At 48.4% G+C, this 27,081-nt stretch overlaps 1 protein-coding gene and 1 pseudogene across 3 annotated transcripts; one reads left to right on the top strand and one right to left on the bottom strand.

The window, feature by feature from the left end:
- Nucleotides 1-809: 809 nt before the first annotated feature.
- On the bottom strand, nt 810-20,330 carry LOC136626095 (anaphase-promoting complex subunit 16-like). Of its 3 annotated transcripts, none has more exons than XR_010792632.1 (4): nt 19,973-20,330; nt 18,211-18,320; nt 3,179-3,253; nt 810-1,233 (listed from the first exon to the last, which is right to left on the bottom strand). XR_010792632.1 is itself a non-coding variant. In XM_066600836.1 (4 exons), coding segments are annotated over exons 1-4 (270 nt in total). In that variant the 5' UTR covers nt 19,956-20,330; the 3' UTR covers nt 810-1,165. The 3 variants fall into 3 exon arrangements, 2 of the variants coding, with proteins under 2 accessions (XP_066456933.1, XP_066456934.1); XM_066600836.1 differs by having other exon boundaries at nt 810-1,248; nt 19,954-20,330; XM_066600837.1 differs by having other exon boundaries at nt 19,954-20,330.
- A 47-nt stretch (nt 20,331-20,377) lies between these two features.
- On the top strand, nt 20,378-24,123 carry LOC136626635 (nuclear pore complex protein Nup155 pseudogene; annotated as a pseudogene).
- The last annotated feature ends 2,958 nt before the right edge of the window (nt 24,124-27,081 follow it).

The following is a 27,081-nucleotide window of genomic DNA, read 5'->3' as shown; positions in this document are numbered from 1 at the left end:
ATGTCCTATGGCGGGAAGGGGTTAAAGGTGTTGTACCAGGATATAAAGTTATTCCCCTATCCACAATATATGATTGGTTAGGGTCCTAGTGGTTGGACCCTGACCAATCGCAAAAATGGGGGTCCCAATGGTCTCCACGTGAATGGAGCAAAGGACACACGAGCATGCCACAGCTACGTTTATTTCAATGACAGTGCCTGAAATTGTCGAGTATGAGCGCCAGAGATTGCTGAGCGCTGTCACTGAAGTTAATGGAGCTGCAGCACGCATCACACTCATCCTCACATCCAGCCATGAGGGGTTCATCGGAACACCCATTATTGTAATCGGTGGTCGGATCATAATGTTATCCCCTATCCTGTAGGCAGGGGAATAACTTTATATCTTGGTACAACCCTTTAAGCATCAAGTGAAGAGTCAGCTCTTGATGTGTTGGAAGCAGGTAAAATGGGCAAGTGTAGGAAACTGAGTAACTTTGGCGAAATAGTAATGACTAGACGACTGGAACAGAGCCCTCCAGAATACCAGGGAGGGCGGTTCCCAAGATGCAATGGTTAGTACCTACCAAAAGCGGTTCGAAGAAGGACAACTGGTGACAGGGTCATGGGCACCATAGGCTCATGTATGCATGTTGAGAGAGACTTTTGTTAAATGTAAATGAGCAAATTAAAGAAGTATAGGGATCATCGCACTGTAAGAGGTCATTAGATACCTCTACACTCTGGACAGTGGATTTCTAAATTACACTTTAGTTTTTTCTTGCTGGCACAACATTACATCTTTCCTCACAATTAAAACACTAATAAAAATGTAACTACAATACTCATCTTTATTTTAGAAAATAAAAACATTTAGCAAAAATGTAACATTATACACAAGTTTTCACTGTATACAAATCTGAAAACAATCGTCCCTGTTCATTCCCAGTGAAGGTACAATGGTAAACGGCTTTATGGGTCCGGATAGTCACAAATGGTAGAAGACTTCAACGTGTAGCGATTTGTAGACTCATTCTATGGAGCGGCAACGACTGCAGTATAAGATGCTGGTTTTAGAAGAACAACTGAAGACATGGTAGAGGATGTTGAGCCCTGGTAGTACCTTCTCATGCTTGCACACAACAGTTTAATCGTTTAGTATGGTCCGGCTCAGGGGTGGAAGTGGGCTAGGGGTCATCTGCTTTCAACTCTTCCACTAATCCGGCCAACTTCTCCATCCGGGATACTTGTTGATCTGAAAAGATTAGACCTAAACAAATGTTACTGCAATTAGAACAGGATTCTCTCCAGTCTCTCCAGGTTGCTCCATGATGTCGGGTAATCACTGAGAAGGATCATAAGAAATCACTGCTTTTGACAGGAACATAGTCTTATAACAGTGTACATTGACACTTACAAGGTGCTCTCAAGCTGGTGACAGACTGTCTGAGCAGTTAGAAGACTTAGAAGGTTCTTTAGGGATGCTTCTTTACCCAATTAGTGTAGGCACAGGTTAGACTGTTCATATCTGTGCAAGCGTCTTCGGCACACAGCTGACATAGATTCCCGAGCAGCCTGGCGGAAGCCCGGAGGACACCATGCTAGTCAACTGGGTCCTATGGACATCATTCATGTCAGTTAAGCATGGGGTCCAGCACTTCCAATGTTTAGCTCCTATGATGGAGCCAAACAATGGAAATAATAGTGCAAATGTGAATCCAGCCTAGTTTTTGGCTGTGGATGGAGGGTTTATTATACTATCAGGATCAAATATGGCTGGATATTCAGAGGAAGTGGATAGTTTGATTGAGAAAAGGAGGTCCATCCAAGTGTAAAATACCCCATTTTTAATTTTGCATAAAATGCCTTTATCAAAAATACAAATAGTGGGTGCCTTACTTGACTTATGGTCAGTAAATTACGGTGTAGCATAAGCAGAGGCAGTCAACGATAGCAAAGTACAACTCAAATGGTGCATTTCCTTGAAAGCCAACAAAATCTTGGAGATTTTCTACAGTGTAATTGGCTGTGAAAATCAAGACTTCTAGACCAACTTTTCTCAACTCCAGTCCTCAGAGACCCCTTGATGTGTTGAAGACAGAAGCAGAGGGCACCCTCTGTCACCATTGGACAGCTCTCCCTGCCACGTGGACCATCGGCTCGTCAGAAGCCGGCCGATGGTCTCCATGGCAGGGAGAGCTGGTGATCGGCTGTCAAATGAAAGCCGTGTCACCATCAGAACCCTCGCAATGTGATCAGGCGGTTCTGAAGGGTCTCAGTTGCATCCGGAGGCTTGAATATAGCCTCCAGGTCTGCCAGCTAAATTAGGCTATGGCGCTAAGACTCTTTCTGAGCTTCATAGCCTGTCTAATACCCTACTATGCCTCAGCATTCCAGAGTATTAGAAGAATAAAAAAAAGGATTATGCAAGTTCCCTAAAAAAGACAAAAATGTAAAAAAAATGAAAAAGTTAAAAAATTATAAAAAAAACAACAATAAAAATGCCCAAACCCCACCATTCTCCCTTTAGGGCTTATTTAGAAGGGCATATATCGGTCAGGTTTTCACGCCCGGCTGATATACGCTGCCCCTTTCTGCAAGGGGAGGAGCTAGTGCATTGAACTCCCGCCCCCTCTCTGCCTCTTGCTACTGTTTGCAATGGAGGGTTGGGTCAGGGGCGGAGCTAAGTTCCATCCTGTTCTGCCCCCTCCATTGCAAGCAATGGCGAGGGTCAGAGAGGGGACGGGATCTCAGTTCACCAGCTCCCCGTCCCATCTCACCTGTTTCTGGGCTGGTGCACTGAGCTGATTTCTGCAGGAAGCAGACAGCTCCATAATCACTGCAGTGGCAGGGCTCGGTATTGCATCAAATTTTCCATTCATTTCAATGACAGCAATGCCAGGGCTGGCCACCGCACTGAGAAGGAAGCTGTCTGCTTCCTGCAGATTTAAACTTAGTGCATTGGCCCTACAAACAGCTGATCGGTGGGGTTCCTGGTAACGGACTTCCACCAAGCTACTATTGATGATCTATCTTCAGGATAGGTCACCAATAGTTTACAAACTCTTTAATTCACTTCCCTCAGCCATAAAACAGGCATGCATTACTTAATACAGTTTGATAGAAGAGAAATCTGTAGGATGAGTTTCTGTTTGCTGGTGTAGACTGGATTACGGTCATGATTTGCACTCGTTACTTACCATGTTTCACCTGCTTCAGCGCTGTTGCGACTTGATAACTGAACACGGATTCACAAAGGAATCCCTCTGAGCCATCTGCAAACAGAAGGATAGAAAAACGCATAAGCAACGTTCTTGACCAGACTGCACTATTGTATGTCCTGCCTACAAGTTGTAGAACATCTACGGACACTGGCCAGGATTCCAATCATTTCCACCTACTTTTACTGACATGTGCATATTATGGCCCCCCGTGCACACTTATGGACTACTAGCGCCAAACACATGTCTAGGTTAAATGGCCGTTGATGAAACTGTCCCGCATCTGCAGGCGCGTGTAGTGTGTGTTTGCGATAGAAACATTACATTGTGAGCGTTACCGGCGACCATGACAGATATTAGGGACGACAATCTCTGTACATTGCTGCAGAATATGTTGGAGCTATAGAAGTAACAAGAAAATGAAGACCAGCACAAGTAACCATTTCTCCGCATTCACATGGGCGCTTGCGTATTTCGGTCTGTAAATACGCTGTTGCCTTGTGCTTTGCGGCGTATTGGTATTCTTTTACTTCACATAAATATGCAGCGTATTTCCGCATGTAATAGAAACGTGCGAAATCTTCTTGATTTTGTGGGTAAATACGTAGCGATTACGCAGGTTTCCTGTGTATTTTGTGTGCATTTGCGCATGCACATTGATTTCAATAGGCTTCTACAGTGCGTAATAGACACTAAGATACCGTGCTTCCTTAAAAAGAAGACCCTGTCTTATATTAACCCCTTAAAGGGGTTGTCCCGAGGCAGCAAGTGGGTCTATACACTTCTGCATGGCCATAATAATGCACTTTGTAATGTACATTGTGCATTAATTATGAGCCATACAGAAGTTATAAAAAGTTTTATACTTACCTGCTCCGTTGCTAGCGTCCTCGTCTCCATGGTGCCGACTAATTTTCGCCCTCCGATGGCCAAATTAGCCGCGCTTGCGCAGTCCGGGTCTTCTCCTCTTCTCTATGGGGCTCCGTGTAGCTCCGTGTAGCTCCGCCCCGTCACGTGCCGATTCCAGCCAATCAGGAGGCTGGAATCGGCAATGGACCGCACAGAAGCCCTGCGGTCCATGAAGACAGAGGATCCCGGCGGCCATCTTCAGCAGGTGAGTATGAAGACGCCGGACCGCCGGGATTCAGGTAAGCGCTGTGCGGGTGGTTTTTTTAACCCCTGCATCGGGGTTGTCTCGCGCCGAACGGGGGGGGGGGGGGTTTAAAAAAAAAAAAAAACCCGTTTCGGCGCGGGACATCTCCTTTAAGGACACGGCCTATTTTGGGCTTAAGGATGCAGCTATTTTTGGCAGATTTTTATATCCATTTTTCAAAAGCCACTTTTTGTCGCCGCGGCCATATAAGGGCTTGTTTTTTGCATGGCGAACTATAGTTTTTATCGGTGCCATTTTTTTTTACTCTAAATCATCACTGTTATCTATTGGATAACAGTGATCACGTCCCCGGTGACATCTCTCTGCACATGGTACCCAGGAGCAGAGGGATTTAAAATTTCCCGGGGCACGAGCCCCTCTGCGCAGAAGGATACTTCAGGTCCCAGAAGATTGGGACATCGCGGAGGACCCGGAGTGAGTATTTTCACCTCTCCTTATGGATCCGATCCATGAGAGGAGATGGAACAAACTTCTTTCCAACCTTTTAAAACTTTTTCGTAATCGCCGCTTTCCATTGGATAGTGGCAATCACGTGCACAGGGGACCGGTCACCTTGGTCTCCAGTGACATCTCCTGGTTCCCGGCTACCTTCAGGAGTCGGCATCCAGGAGACTTTAAATTTGCCGGGGCTCCTGGCCTTCTGCGCATGCGCGTGACGTCATACATCTGGCACACATATGCAGAAGAGCAGTGACGGGTCCCAGAGAACCAATTCCCCGTGGGACACCATGGACAAGGCGGGTGAGTAATCTCAGCTGCCCTGATGGATCGGATCCATCAGGGCAGCTGAATCTTAATCTTTTTTTAACTATTTATTCATTTAATTGCGATCGGCGCTATACACCGAATCACATTGCCGGGGAGGGGGGGGGAGGGCAATAGGGCTTTAATTCTAAGAGGATGCATGTTTTTATGTCCTCCAGGATTAAAGCCCACTTAGCTAGGACGTAAAAAGGCAATGGGGCCGTCACTAAGAGGTTAAAGTTGAAAGTGTAAATTGTTACAGATGCCCATAATCCCACTGACAGATGATGTCACAGGAAATCAGGTGACCGCTGCAGCCAATGAGAAGCTGCAGTGTCACCATCCATTCTCCTGGCATCGGCGCTCAGACCCTGCTAGCCGCGATGCCAGGAGTTCAAGAACATGATGCTGCATTTATCATTGGCTACAGAGGTCACGTGACTTCCTATGCCCCTCCCCTTGAGTCTGCAGCAGACTGCAGTGCTGAGTCCTGGCGCACGCGTGTATCTCTGTATATTATTTTCACACAGGGCGTCCTACTGAAAAGGGGTTGTCCGGTAACCGGAGAGTCCTTAAACATAGACATATACCTTATATTTACTATCTACAATGCAGTAACAATAAAGCAATATGACCGTTGTTCTCAAACAGCTGAGCGATCTCTCCGAATATAAGTGCGAGATTTACTAAACTGAATAAGGCAAAATTCTGGCTCAATCTTAGGCTGAAGCGGTGCGCCCCCTGTGTACGTATGATGTAACTACACGCTATGCCTCACACTCACTCATCATCACCATAGCATCTACAGAGCGGTCCACGGAAAAGGACGGCAGCCCACACTGTCTATAAGAAAGTCTATCAATGTTGTCCATAGCAACCAATCACAGCGCAGCTTTCATTTCTTATACTGCTGAGGTAAGATGAAAGCTGCGCTGTGATTGGTTGCTATGACAACAAAGATTTTCTTTTAGACAGCTTTGATGAGAGTGTGGTGCCGGGCTAATATTCCGTGGCCCATCCTGTACAAGAAGCTTCGTTAGAATATTGCTTACTGGGAAATATTGTAATTAGATGCGCCAAGAATATAACAAAAGTCTGGAAGCTGCTGAACAGTCCCCCCGTGGCTACAGAAATATGGCGGAGGGGGCATGCAGAGGGACCTCCATGTTGGTTCACCCCGAGTACTTTGTGGATTAGGAACAGAGGACGCCTTTACATTATAACTATTATTCCTAAGGGCTCGTGTCCTCGGGTGGTCTTTCACCGCCTATTACACATGCGTTGCACGGCCACGTAATGCGTGCTGAATGGAGCTAATGAGAGTAAATGGACCTTCATTAGTCCTTGCACACGTATAGACACTGCATGTAGATACCAGCGAGAACTAGATGGCAGCATGCTCTATTCTCCGGCGTACCACGCAGAGTGAGCCGTATACGTTTGTATAAGCAGCGTATGCAAACCTGTCCATACACAATACATTATGTACGGGCGGCGATTCATACGCAACGCAGATATGACACAGCGGGGGATTAAAAAAAAGACAGCCACACTGCGCATGACCGCGGCCGTGAGATACGCAGATATGCGCAGTACACTCGCTGCCCGTACGCGGTATCACAAACACTGGTAAAACGCTGCGAGGGCACCTGTGGACATGAGCCCTAAGGCCGCTGAGTAATTCTCCCGAGCATGGAGATATGTATATAGATTGCAGTCGCCGTCGGGACGGGCTTCCCAATAATACACCATATCCCTGCAGCACATCATATATTCTGTCACACAAGTACCACGTCCGCTGCCGGATATCCATACTAATAGTATACATGCTAAAGTAAGGCCCAATGTCCACAGGCGGATTCGATTTGTGGAACCAGCGCTGGAGAACCGCAAATCAAGCCGTCCATAGGGATGCATGGATGTCCGCAAAGCAATGACAAGCATGCAGATGTGATTTTTCCCACACACCGCATACAGGGCTCAGGCAGGCAGATCAGCCGGAAGGTCAGTTTCTTACTCTGATATCTGATGTTCAAAGCAGCTTTGAAAGATGGCGCCGTTGTGCTGACTTTCCACAATGCCCTGCGCTCTCCCCCCTCGGTGTGCGAGCTCCCAATGACTGGCCTCGCTCAGCTCCCGTCCTGGCCACGCCCACCTCTAGTGAACTAATCTAAGTATCTTCCCACCCAGGCCCCGCCCCCTCTAAGTCCCTCCACAGGACAGCATGTTCTCCTGCTGTACAGTGTACTTAGAGGGGGCGGGGTCAGGAGAGACTGTCTATACTCACAGGATAAAATCCTGAACGACGAGAGTTCAGTGTAAACAGCAGCCGTTCAGTACTGAACGTCCGCTGTGCAAAGTGAATGGAGAGGGGCGGGGGAGAGCGGGGAGAGAAATCTCCTGCAGCCGCCCCACTGTGAAACAAGGATACCCGCTTGACAGGCACCTCCCCCCGACCGTGACAAGTTATGGTGACAGCCCCCTCCCACCATGCAACAAGTTATAGCAATAGCCCCTTCCCCCCTGCGACAAGTTATGGTGAGAACACCCCTCCGCCTCTCCCAGTGCGACAAGTTATAGCGACAGCTCCCCTCCTCCCGACAAGTTATGGTGACAGCCCCCCTCCCGTGCGACAAGTTACGGAGACAGTCCTCCCGCGCGACAAGTACACTGACAGCCCCCTTTCCCCCCACATGACAAGTAACACTGACAGCCCCCCCCCCTCTTCCCCGCGGCGACAAGTTGTCAGCACCCCAACTCCCGTGGCGACTAGTTGTCAGTACCCAAACCCCATGGCGACAAGTTGTCAGCACCCCAACCCCTGCGGCGACTAGTTGTCAGCACCCCAACCCTCGAGGCAACTAGTTGTTAGCATCCCAACCCCCGCGGCGACAAGTTATCAGCACCCCAACCCCCGCGGCGACTGGTTGTCAGCACCCCAACTCCCGCGGCGACTGGTTGTCAGCACGCCAGCCCTCGAGGCAACTACTTGTCAGCACCCCAACCCCCATGGCGATAAGTTGTCAGCACCCCAAACCCCACAGCGACTAGTTGTCAGCATCCCAACCCCCGCGGCAACTAGTTGTCAGCACCCCAACCCCTGTGTCGACAAGTTGTCAGCCCCCCAACTCCCGCGGCGACTAGTTGTCAGCACCCCAACCCCCGCGGCAACAAGATGTCAGCACCCAAACCCCCATGGCGATAAGTTGTCAGCACCCCAAACCCCACAGCGACTAGTTGTCAGCATCCCAACCCCCGCGGCAACTAGTTGTCAGCACCCCAACCCCCGCGTCGACAAGCTGTCAGCCCCCCAACTCCCGCGGCGACTAGTTGTCAGCACCCCAACCCCCGCGGCAACAAGATGTCAGCACCCAAACCCCCGCGGCAACTAGTTGTCAGCACCCCAACCCCCGAGGCAACTAGTGGTCAGCATCCCAACCCCCGCGGCAACTAGTTGTCAGCACCCCAACCCCCGCGTCGACAAGTTGTCAGCCCCCCAACTCCCGCGGCGCCTAGTTGTCAGCACCCCAACCCCCGCGGCAACAAGATGTCAGCACCCAAACCCCCATGGCGATAAGTTGTCAGCACCCCAAACCCCACAGCGACTAGTTGTCAGCATCCCAACCCCCGCGGCAACTAGTTGTCAGCACCCCAACCCCCGCGTCGACAAGCTGTCAGCCCCCCAACTCCCGCGGCGACTAGTTGTCAGCACCCCAACCCCCGCGGCAACAAGATGTCAGCACCCAAACCCCCGCGGCAACTAGTTGTCAGCACCCCAACCCCCGAGGCAACTAGTGGTCAGCATCCCAACCCCCGCGGCAACTAGTTGTCAGCCCCCCAACCCCCGCGGCGACAAGTTATCAGCACCCCAACCCCCGCGGCGACTGGTTGTCAGCACCCCAACTCCCGCGGCGACTGGTTGTCAGCACGCCAGCCCTCGAGGCAACTACTTGTCAGCACCCCAACCCCCATGGCGATAAGTTGTCAGCACCCCAAACCCCACAGCGACTAGTTGTCAGCATCCCAACCCCCGCGGCAACTAGTTGTCAGCACCCCAACCCCTGTGTCGACAAGTTGTCAGCCCCCCAACTCCCGCGGCGACTAGTTGTCAGCACCCCAACCCCCGCGGCAACAAGATGTCAGCACCCAAACCCCCATGGCGATAAGTTGTCAGCACCCCAAACCCCACAGCGACTAGTTGTCAGCATCCCAACCCCCGCGGCAACTAGTTGTCAGCACCCCAACCCCCGCGTCGACAAGCTGTCAGCCCCCCAACTCCCGCGGCGACTAGTTGTCAGCACCCCAACCCCCGCGGCAACAAGATGTCAGCACCCAAACCCCCGCGGCAACTAGTTGTCAGCACCCCAACCCCCGAGGCAACTAGTGGTCAGCATCCCAACCCCCGCGGCAACTAGTTGTCAGCACCCCAACCCCCGCGTCGACAAGTTGTCAGCCCCCCAACTCCCGCGGCGCCTAGTTGTCAGCACCCCAACCCCCGCGGCAACAAGATGTCAGCACCCAAACCCCGTGGCGACTAGTTGTCAGCACCCTAAACCCCGAGGCAACTAGTTGTCAGCACCCCAACCCCCGCGGCGACTAGTTGTCAGCACCCTAACTCCCGCGGCGACTAGTTGTCAGCTTTTAACCCGCGCGGGGACTAGTTGTCACCCCCCAACTCCTGCGTCCACTATTTGTCACCACCCCAACTCCTGTGTCGAAAAGTTGTCAGCACCTGAACCCCCGCGGCGACAAGTTGTCAGCACCCCAACTCCTGCGGCAACTAGTGGTCAGCACCCCAACCCCCGTGTCGACAAGTTGTCAGCACCCTAACCCACACAGCAACTAGTTGTCCGCACCTCAACCATTCAAAATAGTCATGGCTCTCCTCCCTGCACAAACAGGATTACACTGAGATGAGACACGTCTGTATAGATAACACAGGACCACTATTCACAATACTCACAGCTCACCTCCTCTCCTCCCTGCACATACAGGATTACAGTGAGAGGTGACACCTATTTGTAGAGAACACAGGACCCACCATTAACAATAGTCACAGCTCACCTGCTCCCATCCCTGCACAGACAGGATTGCACTGAGAGGTGACACCTATATATAGATAACACAGCAGCCACCATTCACAATAGTCACAGCTCACCTCCTCCCCTCCCTGCACAGACAGGATAATACTGAGCGGTGACACCTATATATAGATAACACAGGACCACCATTCACAATAGTCACAGCTCACCTCTCCTCTCCCTGCACAGACAGGATTACACTGAGAGGTGGCACCTATATATAGATAACACAGGACCACCATTCACAATAGTCACAGCTCACCTCCTCTCCTCCCTTCACAGGCAGGATTATAGTGGGTGGGTTGGTGGCTCGCTGGGCAGGTCGGTGGCAGGGGCAGTTATACAACCCACTCCCCTCCCCCCCTGCAATAAGTTATGGCAGCCCCCTCCCCCACTCCCATGAGAGAAGTTATGACAGCCCCTGCTCCCAGTAGTAATACTTACCCTCCAGCTGATGACCGGTGGACACTCCTGTCCGGATCATCTCTAGTACGGACTGCGCATGCGCAAATAATCTGACGCGTGTTCCTGAGCCGGCAGGCGCTGCTGCGCATGCGCAAAAAAACAGGCGCGCACCCCTGGCCCGAGGAGTGCTACTACGTATGCCCGAAAAAAAGAGAAGTGCGTTTACGGCCCGACAAGAGGAGAAGACTGAAGATAGGGAGCACTCCTGTAGGTAAGTATATATCTTCTGTATGGCTGATTTACAAAGCACAAAGTATATTACAAAGTGCTTTGTAATGGCCATACAGAAGTGCATACATACATTTGTCAGGGCCAGACAATGCCATAAAGTGCGGTGGAGCGGAGTGCACATCATAAGCTAGGCCTCCACAAACGGGCAGACACCTGAGGGCAGACGTCGTTGCCGCACGTATGTGATTATTAGGCTAGCAGGGGTACCAGCGTTGCCCTGGATTAAGGGTGGGTTCACGCAGGGTGGATTCCCGTCGGAAATCTCGCGGTTTGGCCGCAGCAAAAACCGCGAGATTTCCGCCGGGAGAACCGCCGCGGTTTAAGCTGCGGAGGCTTTGAAGCAGCTCGGCCGCATGCTTTTCCGTTGCGGCCGGCGCTCCCATAGAGGAGAGCGCGCCCGCGGTTTCAACCGGATTTAATGCAGCGGATTAGCCGTCCCGTGTGGACGAGGTTTCTGAGAAATCTCATCCACATGGCTGGCTAATCCCGAGATTAGCGGCCGCGGGCGGATCTGCTGCGGCAAATCCACGGCAAATCCGCCCTGTGTGAGCCCAGCCTAAAACTTGAATGAATGCCACATTACCATGGATTGAGATCTTAAAGAAAATCTGGGTTTCCCATAGCAACCAACCACAGCGCAGCTTTTATTTTACCTCAGTAGTATAAGAAATACCAACCAATCACAGCGCAGCTTTTATTTTACCTCAGTAGTATAATATATACCAACCAATCACAGCACAGCTTTTACTTTATGTCAGTAGTATAATACATACCAACCAATCACAGCACAGCTTTTACTTTACGTCAGTAGTATAATACATACCAACCAATCACAGCACAGCTTTTACTTTACGTCAGTAGTATAATACATACCAACCAATCACAGCACAGCTTTTACTTTACGTCAGTAGTATAATACATACCAACCAATCACAGCACAGCTTTTACTTTACGTCAGTAGTATAATACATACCAACCAATCACAGCACAGCTTTTATTTTACCCTAGCTGTGTAAGAAATGATTTTGACAATTGTATTTCCCATCCATTTTTTGCTCTTCCTGTAATTCGCCTCACAAGGACAAGTCAATCACAGAACATGGCCGTTACTGAGTGAGGAGTGCATATAGACAAGTCAGCTCTAGCGCATCTGATGACCAGAGCATTTGTAATGACCATCAATAAGGCTCAAGGGCAAACACTGAGGCCCAATGTCCCCAACCGAAAGATACACACAGGGTAACATGGCCGTCCGCAATGAAATAAAGCATGTGGATTTGATTTGCGGACCTTTCGGTCCAGAAACAAGTTGCAGCATGCTCCATTTCAGTGCGGATCCCTCATGGACGACTTCCATTGCAGTCAATGGAAGCAGTCTGACCCGCGGCCCACGCGTATCTAACTGTGCCGCCGGGCAGCGGATCCCGCGGGAAAGCAGGAGACTTGAAAAAAATCCTCCACTGCGCATGTACGGCGGCACGCCAGCCGGCACTGCCGCACACATACGTAGTGAAGAAAATAGAAGACCCGGACGGGTAAGCAGTGTCCTCGGCCACGGACAGAGTGGGAATCCACTGCGGGCTACTGCCACGGAATCCGACCCGCCCGTGGACATGAGGCCTTATGGTAGGTGGTGTACATTTTCTCATGGGCACCTATGCGCCGCGCTCACATGTATACAGCCCACAAAACCTTTATATCCTAGCAAAAGATGACAAGACCAGAAACGTACAGAACTGCGCTGACAGCAGATCGCGGCTACATTCCTTTCACTATTTCATAAAAAACACAAATTCCACCCAGATGGAAATATGCTATAGCCCCCCCTTGGCTCATGTGCTGGGATAGCGCTGCCGCCGCACACGGCTGGGGTCAGGGGTTGGCCACGGCAGTCATGTGTGTATATGAACATGTCACCCCAGCAGCATGTCAACAAAAGCCAGCGAAGAAGCCTGGAGCAGTGGAGAAGACTAACCACTTTACCCCTCATCCGCTCCATCCATGGCAGGGCGGCTGTCTCTGACAGCTGACACCCGCCTGTAAGGGCGAGCACCCACTGGCGTTTGCGTTTTCCGCTGGAAAAAAACGCAGCGTTTTCGCCGCGTTTCCCGCGATTTTTCCGCGCGTTTTTCGCGGCGTTTTCGCGGCTTTTCCATTAATTTCCATTGACTTTCATGGGTGCATTAGGAGAAAAATAAGGACACATATGCAACTGACAGTTCCTATGTTAAAAACGCAAACGCAACGCAAAAAAAACGCCAGTGGACAGGAACACATGTTATCTCTATGGCTGTGCAGGAAAAACGCAAAACGCAGGTAAAAAAACGCCAGTGGGTGCTCGCCCTAACAGCCGCCTTCAGCGTTCACATTAATCGCAGCTGTTAATCCTTTAAATCGATCTGACAGCGGCATTTAAATGCCCCAATCGGCATTTAGTGGTCCAAAACAGCCCCCTCGCGATGAGATTGCAAGGTGCGGTTTGGTTGTCATGACACCCTGGGCCTCCTGAAGATTCCCAAGGCTACCATGAAGAGACTGACTGTCAGCATACAGCATAATGCAATACTATGGTACTGCATTACACAGTATGGCCTCATGCCCATGGCCGGGTCCATTTCCACCTGTGAAATATCGCAGCAGAATCAGACCTGGCGTCCCCCAGACACCCTATAGCAGTGATGACGAACCTTTTAGAGACCGAGTGCCCAAACTGAAACCCAAAACCCACTTATTTATCGCCCCAGCGGTAATAGTGACTGCGCACAGCGACCTCAGTGTTCATAGTGACATCCCACAGCGGATTTATTTAGCTTCACAATACATTATATGGTGCATTAAAGAGAACCATAAAAAACTACAATTCGCCCCACAAGAAGCAACAAGCCCTCAGACAGCTGCGTTATCGGAAAAATAAAACGGTTAGGATTTTCTGAATGTGGGGAAGAGAAACGAATCTTATATAAAACCGCCTGCAGGCTTTTCTTGCACCGCACTTTGACCCCTTTGTGTGACCTTTGGTGGATGATTTTGGTGTCATTAGATTTGTGACATCCTCACCACCGCCGTAAAATCATGAAATTAGAGTTTGATGCATTGAGTGACTCTCAGGCCGGGTCAAAGCTCCTATGTTAAGTCTAGCGGCGCTGTTGTGCTTCACCCATTGATTATGAGCGCTATAACCAGCGATAAGGTATTGCTGTACAGAAGTCATGGAATGCCTTACCATAGCAATCACTGCTGCTATGGAGCAGGTCCGCTTCAGGGCTTATTCACGCCTGTCCGATATACGGTGTCCCTTTCTGCAGGTGGAGGAGGTGGGCTGGTCCAGGAGCAGTGCACTGAGCTCCCGCCCCATCTCTGCCCCTCGCCACTATATGCAATCGGAGGGGGCAGGATGAGGTGGAACTTATCTCTGCCATCCCCACCCTCCTGCCCCTCCCATTGTAAACAGTGGCGAGGGGCGTAGAGGGGGCAGGAGCTCAGTGCACTGCTCCCGGCCCGCCTCCTCCCCCTGCAGAAAGGGACACCGTATATTGGGCGGGTGTAAAAACCAGGACAATATACGGACGTCTGAATAAGCCCTCAGGGAAATAAACAGTGTAAATAAACTAAAGAAATAATGTAAAGAAATAAAATAAAATACCTTGGTTTTTTACTTGTTTACCGCTATTTGCAAGAAAAAAAATTACTAATTTCAGAAAAACCTCACATATGTGGTATCATTGTGTCCGTAATGAGCACACGAACTATCCTGCGCAGCAAATACCTCCAAAAAAGAGCAATAAAGGCAATCCAAAGAGCCATATGTACCCCGAAATGGTACAAATAAAAACTACAGTTCGTGACGCAAAAAACAAGCCCTGACAAAGCTCTGTCCATGAAAAAATCAAAAACGTTATGTGACTTTGAATGTGATGAAGTGGAAAAACCTAAAAAAATTATGTTTTTGGCATCGTTGTAAACGTATCGAACCGCAGAAAAAATGTATTGCGTCATTTATACTGTTAGGCCTCATGTCCACGCGCTTAGAATCCGCAGCGTTTCTCCTGCACGCGGATCCGCGCCTCATAGGGATGCATTGCACACCCGAAGGTAGTTAAATACCTTTGGATGTCATTTCCCGCGTCAGGCGCGGATCCGTGTGCGGGAAAAAAAATGGACATGCTCCATTTTCGTGCGGGTCTCCCGCGGGGACGGCTCCCGCAGGCTTCTATTGAGGCCTATCGAAGCCGTCCGGATCCGCGGGAGACCCGTACCAGAATTAAACTCACCTGCTCCGGACGATGCGGTTCTTCCCTTCTTCGCGGCCGGATCTTCTTTCTTTGGCCCGGCAGATGTGCCCGGCGCATATGCGCGGCACGCCGCCGGCGTGTCGAGCACATCCGCCGGGTCGGAGAATGAAGATCCGGCCGTGAAGGAAGGAAGATCCGCATCCTCCGGAGCAGGTGAGTTTATTCTGATTTTTAGGCATCATGTCCGCGGGGCAGGAGGGACCCGCTGCAAGATTCTACATGAAGAATCCGCGGCGGGCCTGATTTTCCCCGTGGACATGAGGCCTTAGATTGTCGCTGTAAAAAAAAAAAAATTTAAAACAATGGCAGAATTAATTAATAAAAACTATAGTTGACCACGCAAAACATAAGACCTTATACGACTGTGTCGACTGGAAAATTAAAAGTTGTGGCTCTTGAAAACTGTAAATGAAAATCCCTCAGAAATCGTTGCGTTCTTAAGCCCAAAATAGGCCATGTCCATAAGGGGTTAACCGCTTAACATCACAGGACCACAGATCGCGGTATGATGTAATGCTATACATTAGATCATACTGTAGGAGCGATCAACGCATCACAAGTTGTTGTCCCCTCTGGGGACTAAAGAAAAAGGTAAAATTACATTTTTACTGATTATTAAATTAAAAAAGCTAATAAAAGTTAAAAAAAAACCCTTTTGCCATATTTATAATAAAGGGATCTAAATAGTAATACAAAAATACATATTTAGTATCGCAGCGTCCGTAAAAGTCTGATCTATCAAAGTAATGCATTATTTACCCTGCATGGTGAACATCATCAGAACTAGAGATGAGCGAGCCTACTCGGCCAAGCCCCTTTTTTGCCTGAGTACCGCGATTTTCGAGACCTTCCGTACTCGGGCGAAAAGATTCGGGGGGCGCCGTGGGTGAGTGGGGGGGTGCAGCGGGAGTGGGGGGGAGAGGGAGAGAGAGAGGGATCCCCCCTGTTCCCCGCTGCTACCCCCCGCTCCGCCACGCCGCCCCCCGAATCTTTTCACCCGAGTACAGAAGTACTCGAAAATCGCGGTGCTCGATTGAGTAATTACTCGAAACGAGTAGGTTCGCTCACCTCAGAACATAAAAATAAAGAACACCAGAATTGTGCTTTTTTGGTCACCCCTATATCCAAGAAAAAATTTAATAAAAAATGATCAAAAAGCCGTATGTACGCCAGAATGGTAGCAATGGAAACAACGGGGCGTCCCGCACAAAATGAGATGTCACACAACTATGTCGAAAAAATGAAAAAGTTATAGTTGTCAGACGATGGCAGCAGGAAATAATTTTTAAAAATTACATATCTTCGAAAAACAAAAAAAAGGAGTACAGCCCAAAAAAAACCTATATAACTTTGGTATTATAAGTATTCGTACTGACCCATAGAATAAAGTTATCAGGTCATTCTTGTTGCAGTCTGTACGCCGTAAAAACAAGACACACCCAAGATGGCGGAATTTAGTTTTTTTTCCATTTCACTCCACTGAGAAGTTTTTCTGTACATTATATAGTACATTATATAGTACCACTGAAAAACACAACTCGGCCCGCAAAATACAAGCCCTCATAGAGCGACGTCGATGAATAAATGAAGGAGTTATGATTTTTTAAAAGGGGAGAGGAAAAAGCGAAAATGGAAAAACAAGGGCCGTGTCATTAAGGGGTTAAAACACATATATACAGAGCAAAAAATATATAACCATCACTTGCATCATATATACACTTCTGTACATCCCATATGCCCCCTGTATATACAGATAACGACAGTTATCACACATTTTATATATAATGTGAGCCCTCACTGACCGACTCTGAGGCTGACTTCACACTGCGCTCGTCAACGTGCGATTTCACCGCGGATGCGAGGCGTCTTTTGTATTAAAAACATCTGGCATCACTTCGGAGAAGTAGCGATCCTCCGCCGCGGCTGATCATGGAGTTTCTCCCATCGTTCTCATTGGTGAGACGCCTCATTGCATCGCGTGCATCTAGCACATGGAGCGATGCTGCCGCCGGCCCCACTGACAACAATGGCCGCTGCGATGTGAAGGCGCGCCCAAAGACGGTACGTGTCGCGATTCTTTTCCTGTATCGCTTTGTGGTGCAATGTGGGTAAACAATCGCTCATGCGTATGACCCCGTTCAAAAGAATGGGGATCATATTCACATCCCGCAAGGCACAAGACTCGTGGGAGAATCTTGCCCGTGTGAAGCCGGCCTGACTCATCACTAATTCCCTAAGGCCGCTCTCACGCACGCATTAGCACATCATGGCATTTTACTGCGATTTCGCGCGGCCTTTTCTAAGGCATTCCACTATTTGTCAGCGTTTTTTGAAGCGCCCCACTATGGGTGATGAGGTGCGTTAAAAAGTGCTAAAATGCACGAAAATAGAGCAGACAGCGCTTGAAAATCACAGCGTTAGACATGCTGCGTCCGAGCGCTAGTCGGCAGAACATCACTGAAATCAATGGAGGCGTTGTGCCGCGATTAAGCATCGCAGTAAAAAGCGGGCTGTGTGAGAGCGGCCTTACTCCCCATGGCGGACAAACATGACATTTGGCGCAACTGTTCCTTAGATCCTAAGTAGGAAAAGTAACGGGGTCACAACTGGATTATACAATTCTAGCCAAGGAAGCACGTGGTCACCTCCACGCGGTGTTTCCTGGGTAACGTGAAGAACCAGGCAAAATGGGGAACATACTATAATCCTCGGTTCCTGTTCTCTGTACCAAACTAACTGGGGCGAAGCCGAGTATATCAGCCAGTATATATATATATATATATATATATATATATACACACACAACACCCGTATGCGCATAGCGCTCACACCATACATACAGCACCATCATCCACCGGCCATACACGCCTTCTACACAGGAATATGGGGTTGGACACATATACTCTATCATATATATATATATATATATATATATATACAGAACAGAGATCAGAAGGCAGCGCCCCAGAGTGGGGGGGGGGATTTATATTTACCAATTTAATAAATATAATATTTTTATCTCACCCTGCGGTAACCGGGTTTCCCTGGGGAGCGCCGCTGGGTCAAAGATCCAGGCCAGCAGGAAGAACCAGATAATCGGGTGGTTGAGGTGATAGATATGCTGGTCGCCAGTCCTTACGACATCACATCATGGAGAGCATCGGAGGGAAATACGAATATATAAGTATAAACCGGAGAGAGATAGACAATAGCAGAAACTAAATAAAAATCCCCAGCGAGCGGTCCGGACCATGCGGAAGGGGCGGGCCCAGGGGATTATACAACGCTTCTTTAGATGAGGGGTGCACTCGGTGTAAGGCACCCTGTGAAGTAGGTCCGGCACATTTATATGTCTGTTGGAGTCCGTTCACTGCAGCGCTGGGAATATTTATATAGAACACACATATACAAACGTTATACAACATCCAGAGCATCATATACAGACAGTATGCACACAAGGTATAATGTGCATTCACAGCATGCACACGGTGTATTATTTAGGCCGCCTGCAGACGGCTGGGTCGGAGAATTCTCGCAGCAGGATCCGACCCGCGCCCTGGCAGTGAGCAGTGCGGCTCACCTTCTTCCGCGTCTTCTCCACTCTGTGATGTGCAGGCTGCCACCCAGCGGGCACATGCGCAGAGCGGAGGCGGCGTGCCAGGGGTGACATCTCTGTGTGGGCCTCTGTGAGACCCGCACAGAAATAGAACATGTCATGATTTGTTTACCGCGTGTGATTTCACACGGACAAATCACGGCCGTCTGCATAGGATTGCGTTTTGCAAAGCAATCCTATGCAGGCGGGCACGGGCGGAAATTCTGCGAGAAATCCCGCCGTGGAATTTCCGCCCGTGTGCAGGGGACCATAGTCATATACAATGTATACCAACTATACAGTGTAGTATACAGGCATATCTATATACAGTGTACTACATATAGAATATACACACTATGCCCACAGTGTATTATACTACCATATACACACACTGCACACTGTAGTATACAGCCATATATACACACTATACATACCGGTAGTATACAGCCATATAGACACACTATACATAGCATACAGCCATATACACACACATACATAGTATACAGCATATATACACACACTATACATAGTATACAGCCATATATACATACATACATAGTATACAGCCATATATACACACATACATAGTATACAGCCATATATACACACTATACATAGTATACAGGCATATCTATATACAGTGTACTACATATAGAATATACACACTATGCCCACAGTGTATTATACTACCATATATACACACACTGCACACTGTAGTATACAGCCATATATACACACTATACATACCGGTAGTATATAGCCATATACACACACATACATAGTATACAGCCATATACACACACACACACTGTAGTATACAGCCAAATATACACACATACATAGTATACAGCCATATATACACACTATACATACCAGTAGTATACAGCCATATATACACACTATACATAGTATACAGCATATATACACACTACACATACTATACAGCATATATACACACTATACATACCAGTAGTATACAGCCATATACACACACATACATAGTATACAGCCATATACACACACAAACATAGTATACATCATATATACACACTATACATACCAGTAGTATACAGCCATATACACACACAAACATAGTATAGAGCATATATACACACACTATACATAGTATACAGCATATTAACACATACATAGTATACAGCAAATATACACACATATGAGCAGACTACATACACCAGACGTGCAGCAGAGTGAAGCTTCTCTCCTTCGGCAGTAGGAGCTCCGAGGCTCCGCAGAGCCGCTCACCATGATGTAATCCTGCGGAGGGCATATTAACTTTTTCTTCCCCAGTTCTGCCTAAACTCAGCAATTCAAGCAACCTTAGGGTTAGGGTTTAGGCTTGGGCTTAGTTGCCGACCCTCCTACGGCCGTGCTGCTGCTTGTTTAACTACCCGGCCACACGTGCACATCTCCAAAGGGGGTGTGTCCCCAACAACCAATCAGGTCGCTGGAATCGCTCACTGCTACTGAACTGCGGCTGAAATCCCAAATATGCCTCCCGGCTACTCTGTGTTGCAGTTCTGCAGGAAGAAGAGACAGTAGTCACGTGAGCTGTCAAACCCCGCTCGAGCTCCGCGGGTCACGTGTCCTCCCGCGCGCACCTGATGTCACAAGAGACTGCACACGGCTCAACTGACAGTTGAGAGTCGCGCTCAACCCGTATGGACGACGCGATGGACGCAGCCAAGAAGAGGATCCAGCGCCTGCTGCACGAGGCCTCAGCCTACAGGGACTTGTCATCCTCCCTGGACCTTCGGGACAGCCCTGCTCTGTCAGGTAACTCCCCTGCTGATTACCCTCTGCAGGCCCCTCATCTGCTCGGTGTCGCCCCCACACTCCCGGTGGTCAGCGCTGTGCACACAGTGCCGCTTCCCCCGGAGATGTTAGATTATTTTAACCCCATGAAGAACACTCATTGCATGATGGGAGTGTTCCCTGAGATCAGCCAGGCTTGGCTGGCCATTAGCAGTGACCTCTTCCTGTGGGACTTCCGCACCGGCCGGAATGTCACTCGCTTTGGTGGCCTCAGGGACACAATCGTGTGTGCTGGACTGGTCAGACCTCAAGAAGGTGTCGTCCAGCCACAGACGTCTCATCTGCTGATCATTGCCACTCCGGTCACACTTGTTGTATTAGGAGTGAGCTGTCTGCAGCCTGAAGATCCCCATGACAACCCTTCTGGGCAGATCCAGCTGCTAGAAGAGCCCTTGTATTCTGCCGCTGCAGAAGATACCTACGTATCTGTCGCCGGCACACACAATGGGCGCATCTTTCTGTCTGGTACATCCGGCTGCTTGTATGAAGTGGTCTACCGGGCTGAAGCCGGCTGGCTTAGCCCCAAGTGGCAGATTATTAACTGTACGCGGAGCGCGGCCGGCGTGCTGCTCGCCTCCTGGCTTCTAAGCAGACATGACCCCGTCGTTCAGATCGCTGTGGATGACAGCCGGAACATCTTGTATACCCGCTCTGAGAGCGGCGTACTACAGGTCTATGACTTGGGTCCAGATGGCAGCGGAATAACCAAAAAGGCGTCAGTATTCCAGGACGCCATTGTATCCGCTGCTGTAGGGATCGCCAAGACAGCCGACCCGTCACTCTTCAGGCCCATCATTCAGATTGCTGTCATTGAAGATTCAGAATCTGTGAATTGTGACTTGGTGGCTATTACTGGCGCCGGCGTCCGCCTTTACTTTACATCCGCCCCGTCAAAGCGGCCCGCAGCTCAGCCCTGGCGATTGGATTTAGTCCATATTCGCCTACCGCCCGGATTTATAGACTCTGCCACCGTGGACAAGCCATCAAACGTCCATCAAGTGCTTTATAGCGATGGCGTTTTCCTTATGGCAGCTGCTGAAAACGCCGTCTATGACCAACTATGGTGCATCAACCATAACTGCGTCCCATTTCAGAACCAATTAATGGAAACACATGCCGTAAAACATCTGCGGGGTCATTCCTGTGTAATTGCGTCTGTCAAGGACTCTTCCGTCCAACAACATATGGTTCCAGCCAAGATGTTTGTTGTGCTCTCCGCACATGGAAGCCATATCTTCTCTCTGGTCAGACCGGTGGAGCAGCTTCAGGATCCTCTCATCGACGCTTATGAAGATGAAGATGAGCAGAAGACTGAACAACTTTTTAAGGTGTATCACCCGGACCAGGCCTGTGCAGCTAGTTTACACCTTGCGTGTTCTACTGCTGCCTCCGATCAGAAGCTGTCTACCTGGGCTACTGAGGTATTTTTCAGATATGGAGGAATAGCGCAGGTGAAGAATAACTCTTCACTTCCCGCACCCAATAACACCAGGGCAAATAACACCATATCTGTTGGGTCACCCTTACCCACACGTAGCCAGATACCAAATAAACGCTTCCAGGGTTCAACTCAACAACATTTTTCTGGAGGACACAATGGGATTTACATCTATTTTACCAGCATTATTCACCTCATCTGGGATAAAGACCTCATAGTCGAAAGAACATGCAAGAATGACAACGGTGACTTCATAAAAATGGATAGTGGCATCTCCGGAGAACTTCTGCAATCAGCTCTACGAGACCTCAGAGACTTACAAGAATTTCTGGAGAGAAATTTTAATTTTGGAACGGGCACCCTCAGAGATCTAAAGTCTAAATATGAGAGCACGATCCCTCGTGGCAACAGGGCGACCACCGACACAAGGCAGAAGCTGAAGAACAGTTCTGGAAAAGCCTTCAGTTTCCTAAAGCGTGATACCAACACCTGCCATCACCAAGAGGTACATGACGAGTGTCACACTGAGGCCCCGCTAACGGAGAAGACCTCCCTTCAAGGAATTCACCAGTTGGTGAAGAAGACCTGCCAAACCTTAGCGGTGTGGAACCAGTTCTGTGAGCCCCACTTTCACCAGGTAGTGTCTGGGCTTCGCAAGGAGTTGCAGAAGCAGCTGAAAAACATGACCTTTAAAGATCTAGTCATCCGGGGGAAGAAGCTGACCAAGACTCTCATCGCATCATTGATCGACTGCCATATCCGTCACAATGTAAATACGGATGAGGTGATCTCTTACCTGCAGCACATGTGCCCGATATTTTACAGCAGTGAAGATGCCATATTGTCCAAGGCTTATGTACTTATACAACGATCCCTTCAAGTCAACAACAAGTATGATAAAGAACAATTGCTGCGCGCGTCACTGCAGGAGTACCAGAAAGTATGTCACCTTCTTGACTTGGCTAGTGTTTGTGGCAAGTACAGACAGCAGTGTTTTTATGAGGGTGTAGTACAGCTGTGCCTTACATATGCTGGAAACAAGGATCCGCAAGGCCTTGGTTTGCGCTATCTGAAGAACGGTGAGCCCGAAGGCGATGAGTTGGGCTTACAAGCATTTGAAACCAAGATGCACAGCTACAAAATCATCATTGATTTACTGCAAGAGCTGGTCAACCAAAGGAAATCTGCTCCCCGAAGAGTAACCACAAAGCACGGCCCCTCTGGACTTCTTTTTCACCAGATACTGGAATTGCTTCCGCGCTCTGCAGATGAATTCTTCCATATTGTGTTATTCAACTGGCTCATCAAGGTTGATCTCACAGACGTCCTGCTGGAGCTGAAGTCACCTTTTCTGGAGTCTCATTTGGTGCGCATGTCCAACCATGAGGACAACGAAGTGCGCTACATGAATTTATTGTTCTGTTACTACCAGAAGCAGGGAAGTCCCATCAAAGCTGCCAGGGTGATGGCCAAACTAGCGGACTACGAGAGCCCCAACATCTCTCTGAAAGGAAGGATTGAATACTTATCTAGAGCCATCTTGTGTGCCAGAACCACCAATGGCCAGTATGGACGTGCTGAAGATTCAGAACTCATACATGAGCTGGAAGACTTAATGGATGTCGCTAAAGTACAGCTTGAAATCCAGAAAGTGCTACTCAGGAAATACTCCCAACATCCTCCAGCACAGACTGCTGCGGCGCAGCTTGATTCACAGGTAATGGACCTTACAGCTCTGTATGAGAAATTTGCAGACCCATTCCAGCTTTCAGAGTGCAAGCTTGCAATCCTTAGATGTGCTTCTTTTTCTAATGCTTTCTTGGTGCAGCAGATATGGAAGGAAATCATACAAACAGAGTTGAAGGACAGCGTAGAGATGGATGCTGCCGACAGGATGCAACTGCTGAACCTGAAGTTGGTCTCACTGGGCAAGAGCTATGCCAGCACTCCCATGTATCTTCCTCTTCAGTTTTTGGCTCAGTACCTGGAACAACAAGTCTGCTCCTTGGATTGGCCGGCAGACTTTGGGTTAAAGACAATATTGGAGATGAATGTGCCGTTTCCCACGTGATTTCAGAATTGGGAATCCCTTCTAGACGGAGGTGAAGAAGCCTTTCCTTCTGCCGCAATGTATTCATGGGCTGCTCCCCGCATATGGAAATGACCATAATATCGTCCAGAGCCTTGACAGACAGCAATTTAACACAACCTGTGTTCCAATGCATCAGATCACACGGCCGTATTTCCAAGCCAATATAGCTCTGGGCGTTTTTACATTGGGCCCAAAAGATAGTCCAGGAACATCGGCCGCTGCATGGGCTCCTATGCTTAGCTCCGCCCCTTCCATTGCACAGAACCAGCGGGGAGGAACAAGAGGTAAGCCTGCGATTGGAAGGGAGGGGAAATGGGCAATGATAAAACATCAATCTATTTTATGTTGATCCAGGGATTATTTTGGATCAGCCGCCATTCTCCATGCTCCACATCTTACTCTACTGCGAGAAATATTGGGCATCTTGTCCTGCTGCATAGATAACATCGATCTGCCGTACCAACTTTCAAAATGTTGATCCAGGGATTATTCTGACTGCCATTATGGAGTCAGGAAGGATTTTTTTCCCCCAATGGGCTAAATTGGCTTCTGCCTCATTGGGGGTTTTTTGCCTTCCTCTGGATCAACAAGATAAGGTGGTACAGCAGAATGATGGTATTCATGCATCAGGACAACATGTGCCACATTTAGAGCAGTAGGGAAAGATTTTGAGCATGGAGAACATGGACTTAAATGACAAGCCGAGGGAGAATGTGTAGAAGTTGGGAAAACATCAATCTAATTTACTCCCTTTTCTCAACAACCACTCATTCCACATTCACCATTGGCTTATCAGTTCAGCCGACATTCTCCATGCTCCACATCTTACTCTACTGCTAGAAATATTGGGCATCTTGTCTTGCTGCATAGATAACATCGATCTGCCGTACCAACTTTCAAAATGTTGATCCAGGGATTATTCTGACTGCCATTATGGAGTCGGGAAGGAATTTTTTCCCCCAATGGGCTAATTTGGCTTCTGCCTCATTGGGGTTTTTTTGCCTTCCTCTGGATCAACAAGATAAGGTGGTACAGCAGAATGATGGTATTTATGCATCAGGACAACATGTGCCTCATTTAGAGCAGTAGAGAAAGATTTTAATCATGGGGACTGTGGACTTAAATGATAAGCCAAGGGAGAATGTGTAGAAGTTGGGAAAACATCAATCTATTTTACCACCTTTTCTCCACTTCCACTAATTCCACATTCTACATCGGCTTATCAGTTCAGCTGACATTCTCCATGCTCCATATCTTACTCTACTGCTAGAAATATTGGGCATCTTGTCCTCCTGCATAGATAACATCGATCTGCTATACCAACTTTCAAAATGTTGATCCAGGGATTATTCTGACTGCCATTATGGAGTCGGGAAGGAATTTTTTCCCCCAATGGGCTAAATTGGCTTCTGCCTCATTGGGGTTTTTTTGCCTTCCTCTGGATTAACATGATAAGGTGGTACAGCAGAATGATGGTATTTATGCATCAGGACAACATGTGCCACATTTAGAGCAGTAGAGAATGATTTTGAGCATATAGAACATGGACTTAAATGACAAGCCGAGGGAGAATGTAGAATGTGTGGAAAGTGACAAAAGGTGGTTCAGCACATTGATGTTTTCTATACAGCAGGAGAAGATGCCCCATGTTGGGAGCAGAAGGGAAAGATATTGACCGTGGAGAATGTGGGCTTAATTGATAAGTCGATGGAGAATGTGTAGAAGTTGAGAAAACATCAATCTAATTTACTACCTTTTCTCAACAACCACTCATTCCACATTCACCATTGGCTTATCAGTTCAGCTGACATTCTCCATGCTTCAACTCTTCCTCTACTGCTAGAAATATTGGCCATCTTGTCTTGCTGCATAGATAACATCAATCTGCTGTACCAACTTTCAAAATGTTGATCCAGGGATTATTCTGACTGTCATTATGGAGTCGGGAAGGAATTTTTTCCTCCAATGGGCTAAATTGGCTTCTGCTTCATTGGGGGTTTTTTGCCTTCCTCTGGATCAACAGGGGGGGGGGGGCAGGCTGAACTAGATGGACATTGTCTCTCTTCAGCCTGTGTTATTATGTATTTGTGGGCAGCATGGTGTCTTAGAGATTATCACTGCTGCCTTGTAGGGCCATAATTAAAAGGGGTTGTCCATTTGCAAATGATTGATAGCCTATCTTTAGAATAGGCCATCGCTAGCATATCCGCCAGGGTGTATTCACAGACATAGGTTAATGTAGTCAAGCACTCAGCTGATTTCTGCAGAAAGAAGACAGCTCTATTCCCAGGGCAGTTTTCAAAGGGAATTTGGACTGCACCACAAAGCAAGGCCGCTACAATGTGAAAGGAGCTATATGCTTCCTACAGAAATCAGCTCAGTGTACAATCACCCTGGCCTGGTAAACAGCTAATTGGTAAGGGTATTGTGTGATGGATCCACATCACTCTACTATTGATGACCTAAACTGATGATAGGCCACCAAAAGTTCACAACTAAACAACCCCTAGAAATTTGGCTATGGCAACATCTGCTGTGCATGGAGCTTGTTTTCCGTGTGTTTGCCTGGTTTTTTTTTTGTTGTTTTTTTTTTAGGATAGGGAACTCGCAAGGTAATGAGGACCCTTGACGTGGGTTGCGAGCTTACATATCTTGGCCAAAAGCGGTGGAAACTAACACCTCTGTATTGCATTCTACTTTGTCCATACACTTTGATTTTATATTGGCATAGCGTGGTGTTAGTACGTTTGGTGCACTTGGGGTGTTGGAGTATCTGCCAGGTCATATATTCATGCCACTGCATTGTCAGTGCATGACTTTTTTTTTCTGGCAGACCATACCCAGTGCATATATAAACACACTGAGCAGTCACTGGCATCTCCTCAATATATTATTTATTGTTCATTTGCATCCACACAATGAAGAATCAGTTTCAGT

Source organism: Eleutherodactylus coqui, chromosome 4, assembly GCF_035609145.1.
Source record: "Eleutherodactylus coqui strain aEleCoq1 chromosome 4, aEleCoq1.hap1, whole genome shotgun sequence".
Lineage (NCBI taxonomy): Eukaryota > Metazoa > Chordata > Amphibia > Anura > Eleutherodactylidae > Eleutherodactylus > Eleutherodactylus coqui.
The sequence above is the reverse complement of the archived record's forward strand: the minus strand, read 5'-3'. Positions and strand labels throughout refer to the sequence as shown.